The 7,416-nt window shown below is 43.3% G+C and overlaps 1 protein-coding gene across 1 annotated transcript in view; it reads left to right on the forward strand.

Annotated features, from left to right (window-relative positions):
• Positions 1–7,416, forward strand: part of DCAF13 (DDB1 and CUL4 associated factor 13) — a 62,008-nt gene that overhangs the window by 38,092 nt on the left and 16,500 nt on the right. Inside the window, exons 8-9 of the mRNA XM_019528052.1 lie at positions 1,387–1,551; positions 5,407–5,542. Of these exons, the coding sequence (XP_019383597.1) occupies positions 1,387–1,551; positions 5,407–5,542 (301 nt within the window). The remainder of the gene's footprint in view (positions 1–1,386; positions 1,552–5,406; positions 5,543–7,416) is intronic.

Here is a 7,416-nt window from a genome sequence, read left to right on the forward strand (position 1 = left end):
CCCCTTAAAATGGAGCCCCCCCCTACTAAAAAACCCCCCCCCCCCCCGCGTTTGTGGAGGAAAAGATCCTATCCCACGGCTTCATCTGTTAAGAAGAAAATAAAATCTAACTATTTTAAAGGACAGCCATAAAAACTGGTATTGACTCTCTCTCACTCTTATCCTGTGCCTCAAGCCAGGTTAAACTTTCTTTTTAAAAGCCAGGGTGGAGGGGCATACAGTTCTTACCTGTCCTGATTGTTTCACTCTTGCCCCATTCCTGCTGTGAGAGTTCATGCAGTAGGAATTCGTGTAGAAAGTGCAGAGCCAGCAGCTGCTCCATGTGCTGAGATGCCCTTGCACCTGCACTGGTTCCAAGGCTAGGAGGCTGGGCGGTGGGGATGGGAGTCAGTCAGATAGGGATTTCTCAGTGGGGTCTGGCAGAGTCGTCTTCATGGAAAACCTGTGGAGCTGGCAGTGCTATGCTATATGGGTAATTTAGAAGAGTTGAGGGGACATGCTTGATGGAGCTGAAATGGCGAAAGAAGACTGAGTCAGAGATCAAAACCAGATGCTGGGGGTATAGTGGAGTGACAGAGACCCACCTTCACTGAAATGAGCAGAGGAAAAACGTGAATCTGACTAGACAAATAAATCTGCCAGCTAGTAGATAGATGTCTTGTAGATTTTTTGACCCTGGGTAGAGGTATCTTCCTTTCTTTTTGTAGTTTATTAGCAGTTGTCTGGTTTAAAATGAATGGTTTTAAGACACTGCTCTAAAACCTGAGTTGTGTGGGTGCAAATAGCTATGTACATAGGTGAAATCTATAGCAATGTAATCTACCTGACAAGTTAGTTCTTTGATTGAAGAATCACAGGTATATGATTCACAAGAGAAGGCTGAGGGAGGACCTAGTGGCCATTTACAAACTAGTCAGAGGGGACAAGCAGGCACTGGAGGAATCCCTGTTCCCCTGAGCACTACCAGGAGTGACTAGAAATAACGGTCACAAGCTGGCAGAGGGTAGATTCAGACTAGACATCAGGAGGCGCTACTTCACTGTCAGGGCGGCTAGAGTCTGGAACCAACTTCCAAGCAAAGTGGTGCTGGCTCCTACCCTGGGGGTCTTTAAAAGGAGGCTGGATGAACACCTTGCCAGGGTTGTTTGACCCCAGTACTCTTTCCTGCCATGGCAGGGGGTAGGACCTGATGATCTGCTCAGGTCCCTTCCAACCCTAGAAACTATGAAACTATGACCCCGGCACCTGTTCCTGCCTGGGGCAGTGGGTTGGTCCTGATGATCTGTTTAGGTCCCTTCCAACCCTAAGCACTATGATGATTTACACAAAACTATATGAAGTATTATTATGAGATGGTATTTAAAATGTGATGCGTTTCTTTTACAGCTTATATACTTTTGATATGCGCTTTCTGGAGACGCCTGTAATGGTGCACATGGATCATGTGTCTGCTGTTCTTGATGTGGATTATTCTCCCACTGGGAAAGAATTTGTGTCCGCCAGCTTTGATAAATCTATTCGCATTTTTCCAGTAGATAAAGGTCATAGCAGGTCAGTAATTTTATAAATAAATCTGTCTCATGAGCCCCCTTTATTCTCACCCCTCCTGAAGGTTCTTCACTCCTGCGTTAACCTATGTAACCTATAGATTCTTTTGCTGTGGATATTGAATCTCTGTCTATGAATAGTTTCAGGAGTGATATTTGACCAAATAATTAAACTTTTATTTAATGAGCAGTTGATTTTGTTTCTGGTAAGACTAGCTTGTAAAACTGGTTTTCTGCTAAAATTACCATAGGTTCAAGGGAATAAAATCTGTCATGTTTAAGACAAAGGTATTTGGGTAAACGTGAGATCTTGTATTAGACCAACTAAATAGCTGGAAACATTTGTTCTTTGCAAGCTTTAGGCCACAAACACCGTTGTTCAGGCATAGGGAGAGTCTGGTGGTGTTTTGTGTGCTCTCCTGGGTGCTTTCATGTCTGTTAAATCACTTTTTCTTTGTTTCTTGATACCTAGTTCTAAGATGCCCAGAGCTGTAGTATGAGAAGTACAGCAATGTATATTTTGTATAGAATGGGACTTAACACTTCTTTTTTGTGTGATATTATTTGCCTTATTTAGGTAACCTAAAGTTTATGGTCCCTCTTTCCCCATTTTTCATTGCAAACGTATATTTGGTTTCTGCTAACACTTCAGGTCCCCGCTGACATTATTGCTTTTCAAAGGTATCTTGCATAGATGTTGGTTCTGAATTACCATATTTTCTTGCATACACCCCTTGTTTTTGGAAAGTAGAATGAAGAGAAAAATCTCTTTAGAGAGTGTCTGCTGGGAGTGGGGAGGGTTTGAGAGAGAGCGTCTGTAGTCAGCAGCTAGGGAACCCTGCGTGCAGTAAATGCAGATATACTTTTACTTTCTCTTGGCAGACTCCTAAACCACACAAACTGATGCTACTATATTTCCTTGATTTATAATGGGCACCCTGATTTCCATCAGGTGAATTATAGGACAAGATGTGTGTTGTGTGTGAAGAAAATGTGGTATTATTTTTGTGTGCTGGTGTGCATTTTATTTCTTACATATATTGGTAATCTTTGTAGGCGCTATTATATGACATTTGCAGTGCTTCCCAGTATTGTGGGATCTGTCTTTTATGAGTAGTTTTCTACTCTTGAATGTTTCACTAAAGATGTTGCATAAAACTGTATGTAACACAGGTGCTTGTGGAACTGTTCTAGATGCTTGTTCTATCTGATTCCCTTCCATCTAATTCAAACTTAATTTACAACCTTTTGTGAGTGCTTCTCTGACTAGGTTTTAATCTGTGTTTGTGTGTTGTTATCTCAGCCAATCTGAATTAATCTTTTATGTGTGATTTCATAAAGCAGCATATTAAATCTGATGTGAAGTTTTAGATCACGTTTTTTTCCATTAGATTGAAATAAAAGAAAGTCACTAGGCTTGTCTGGCATCATTTGTTTTTCATAAACCTGTGACCTTTCTTGCAGCTGATTTAATTTCATTATTCTATTATATGTGCTTACAGTTGTTCTTTTATTGCTTTATTTTACTAGAAGAATTGCAGTTGCCGATGGTTTATTAACTCTTTACCTTTAGGGTGCTGGAATATGTATTATCCAGACCTGATTTGCAGGGAGTCTGTTTTGTTATGGATAGCCTGTACCATACTTACTCTTTAAAACTGTTTATATGCCTCTCTATCTTACTGAAAGTCAGCTTTTTCAGTTTCCTTGATAATTGATATACAAGTGTTCTTTATTTTCCTTCAGTCTTGGAATTGTTTCAGATTGCGGTTCCTCCACCAGTTTTTAACTTCTGTATTACTAAGCAAAATGTACTGACAAAGTAGCCTTTTGCCTAAACACTCACGCTTCTCTGAACTAGTTTCTAAGATCTCATCTTGTCCTACCTTCTGCCTAAAAACAGTGAATTATGAAATTTTATTAATGCTATTTTATCAGTAAGTGAGGGGGAGATATGAGAGAGTCTATAATGCCATAATAATAGACATTCTTTTTCAATAGCGTGGAATACTACTAAGCTGCCATTATCATAACATTTACCTAAAGTAACTGAAAAATACAGTTAGACTAAGGAAATTGGATTCCTATACACTGTCTGGAAGCAAGCTGAGAAATCTGCTGCTCTTTAAAAAGTGGGATGTTGCACGATAATACAATTGAGAGGAGGGTTTTGGAAGAGGAAATATTATCCTGGACTGTTAGTTTTCCTGGATTAGAGAAATGAGATAGTAGTGAATAGTAATTGATTCATCTGTGCTTATGGAGGTAGAGGCCTGATTTTGTTATCTGTTTACTTCTTCGTACAGTCAGTGCCAGAATTGCTCTGTTTAGCTTTGCAGTCCTATATCTGTAACGCTTGCTCAATATGACATTATTCCAATGAATACCATTACAGATGCAATTTATATTAGCCAGTGTCTGGATGAGTACTTTTGGTAGAATATGGAGTAAATTTTTAGCTAGTTATGCATTTGAACAGAGCGAATATATTTTTAACATCTTTTCTAGGGTTGACAGTAGTTTTACAAAGAGTTTAAATTAGGGGTGCACTGATAAAGGTTTTTTGGGTCGATACCGATGGCCGGTTATTAACTGGCCACATCGGCTGATATCAATCCGATTGCCAATATGCAGCCCGGCAGCTTGGAGACCAGTGTCCAGCTGGTAAGTCTGTTGGGAGGAAGGGCTGTTGGGAAGGGAAGGGGTGAGGGGGGTGCAGATTGAGGCCTCTACAGTGAGGGAGGGAGTGGGGCTAGGGCAGGGGCAGGTGCTGCACAGCCATCGTTCAGGGTGCACTGGACAGAGTTGTGGGTGGCTCGTCTTGGCGGGTGACTTTGCCACTGGGAAAGGTATGTGTGGCACATTCCTTCCCCCCCCACCCCCGGATCTTTGAGTAGGGCAAGGGCAGGCTGCCTGCTGCATGCTCAGGGCTGGGGGCTGCAACAGCCTTTTCTCAGCAGCAGGGCTGGGTCAGGGCTGTGCTCCGGCCGGATGGGATGGGGTGGGCAGTGACAGTGCTGGGAGGGGGAGTTATGGTGGGGAGGGGCTACAGCAACCCCAAAATTCACCTCCGCCACCCACCCTCACCCAGCCTGAACACAGCCCCAGCCCTGCCCCCCAGCCAGGAAGAGACTGGCACAGTCCCCGGCCCCGAACCTGCAGCAGGCAGTCCAGCCTGCCCTGCGCACAGATCTAGGGGGCTCATAACCACCATGCCTCACCTGGGGGTGCACACAGTGGCAGGAGCTGCCCCCCTCCCTGCGCCCCTCAGACGAGCTGCCTGCTGTTCTGTCCCATGCCCTGCCCTGGCTAGGCAGCGCCTGCCCCAGCCCCACTCCCTCCTTCACCGTGAGGGGCCTTGATCTACCCCACCCCCACAGACTTGTGGGCCAGATGCTGCTTTCCAAGCTGCCGGGCTGCATTCCTAGCCATGTGCATGCTGCGGCTGCGCTCATACATGTAATATTTATCAGCAACGTTATTCGCCACAGCCAAAGAAAGCCGATTGCCAGTAATTTCAATTTTCCTTTTATCGGTGCTGATACGTTAGGGACTGATAGATTGGTGCACCTCTAGTTTAGATTATGGATTTGTACAGAATAGTTTGCATAGGGATGATCCTGCCTCAGGCAGGGGGTTGGACTAGATGAGCTCTGGAGGTCCCTTCTAGCCCTACTTCTCTATGATCTGTGATTCTAAACTTATGCCAACCTAGTTGGTATGTTGTGCCTGCATTTAATTTGTTGTGTTTCAATTTGAAGAATGTTCTGTGAGTCAAAGAAAAAGCTCCATGATATTTTAAACAGAAATGATTGATAAGGGAACTGTAATACTTCTTTAATGTTTCTTTTTGTTTTAGGGAGGTATATCATACAAAGCGAATGCAGCATGTCATCTCTGTGAAGTGGTCCTTTGACAATAAGTACATTCTGTGTGGGTCAGATGAGATGAACATTCGTCTGTGGAAAGCTAATGCTTCTGAAAAACTGGGTGTGGTAAGAAACCTTTTGTTAACTGTCCCAATGATTTTCAGGCAGCTGAAGTGTTTTGTTTTGTTTTTATTAAAAGCCTCCAGATATTCCACTTTTTAAAAATATTCGGAGCTTTCTGGATGGAAAAAACCATTGAATTATTATTGTTTTTAAAATGTGTTAATATGCAAATTAATATATCCAATATGGTTAGTAATTCAGTCATTCAGTCAGTATTTCAATCATTATGGACAAAACAGATGAGTGTTTGCCACCTAAGGCGTTTTCTTTTCAGCCCAGGGCAGTAGAGACAAAGGGCAGAATTCTGGCCTCACGTGTCTAGTGCGACTCTGCAGCGTCATTACTGTCAGTGATGTTCTGCAACCAACATGAAAATGTTTGTTTCATTTCCAGCTGGGGTAGATGTCTGTGTCACAAAGGTCTTATCTACACTAGACAATTTATACTTATGTGACTGAAAATCTCATTAGCTTGTACCTCCCCTTAACCCCCTAAGTTAACCCACACTCTGTTAACACAGGGGTTGGCAGTTATTTGGGCCTGAGGACCACATAGGGAGCTTTCCCTATTCCCCCACCCCACAACAGCTCACCAAACCTCCCTATGTGGAATGGGATGGGGGGACGGGGGGAGGAGAGCTGGTGTGTGTGCGGGCGGCAGCTTCAGCCTCCATCCTTCTGTCCCAAGGAGGGGCTTGAGCGATGCCCCGATCCCCAGGGGAAAGCTGCCACCTGTTTGTAGCTTCCAAGCTGCTGTTCGTTTGTAGCTGTGCAGGTCCCAAGCTGGTATAAGTTGTGGGGTGTGCTGGATACAAGCAGTTGGTGAGCCTCATCCAGTCTGTAGGCCATATTTTGCCCACCCCTGGGTTGGCAGCAAACAACTCACAGGCCAAATCCAGCCTGCAGCTTTGCCTGTGCATGCACCTGGGCTGCGCAACTTCCAGTTTATGCCCCCTTGCTGCTGACGGGCTGTAGAAGCCACCTGGTCTGCTACGAATCAGAGCCAGATTGTTCCAGCTTGTGGCTTGTTAAACACTGCTCTGCTGCTGGCTTAAACCATTTAGCTCAGTAAAATAAGCCACACTGGTTTACATGTGTCTTTAAAACTAGAAGTTAATATGAGCCCAAATAGATGGGTTTTTAGTCATACCAGCAGAAGTTGCATATTATAGATAAGGCCAAAATCCAGTGCCACAATTGCTGCTAATGTATATCCTCTTGAGTAATGTTATTAAGACTATCAAGGCTTAAATGTGCATGGAGACTAAAATTGCCCTATCTGCTGCTCACTTGGGCCATTATGGTGGAGTCATACCGGTAAGGCAGTTTGGGGGTGCTTGCATTGCTTGTTTTTAAATTAGTCTGCGGAGTAGTCAGTCTGCTTTACTTTTCTCAGCAATACATTTTTGTTTGTAAAAGTTGAAGAGGAAAGAATCTTAAGTTGTAATGTGACAGGTAAAAATGTATGTAGCCTCTAAAAATGTTTATGATAACAAATGATTGCTAAAATTGAATTTTTGTAAAATGTTGACTGCTCATTTTTTTTCCTTATTTAAGCTTTCTTTGTAGTTATTTTGGTCTGTTTTGGATGTGTTTATGGTGATTTTTGCAGGTGCAGTTCTAGATAGGGTTTTTTTTATAAATATCAGTCCAAAACACCTCCAGGTCCAGTGGCTCCAAGGAGTCCTCTCGGGACTTTACTATGGCTCTTAATTTTATGTTGGAGGTATTGAGGCATTGCAGCAATAGGAGGCTGTATAAAATCCTACTATCAGTTTATTCACCTGTCTACTCATCTTGCATGTAGTACAGAAGCACCGCATTGCATCTGGCACCAAAGTGTGAACCCAAGTCCATCTCCTTCATTCACTGTTTGCA

Source organism: Gavialis gangeticus, unplaced genomic scaffold (assembly GCF_001723915.1).
Source record: "Gavialis gangeticus isolate Ggan-Ray unplaced genomic scaffold, GavGan_comp1, whole genome shotgun sequence".
In the NCBI taxonomy this organism is placed as follows: domain Eukaryota; kingdom Metazoa; phylum Chordata; order Crocodylia; family Gavialidae; genus Gavialis; species Gavialis gangeticus.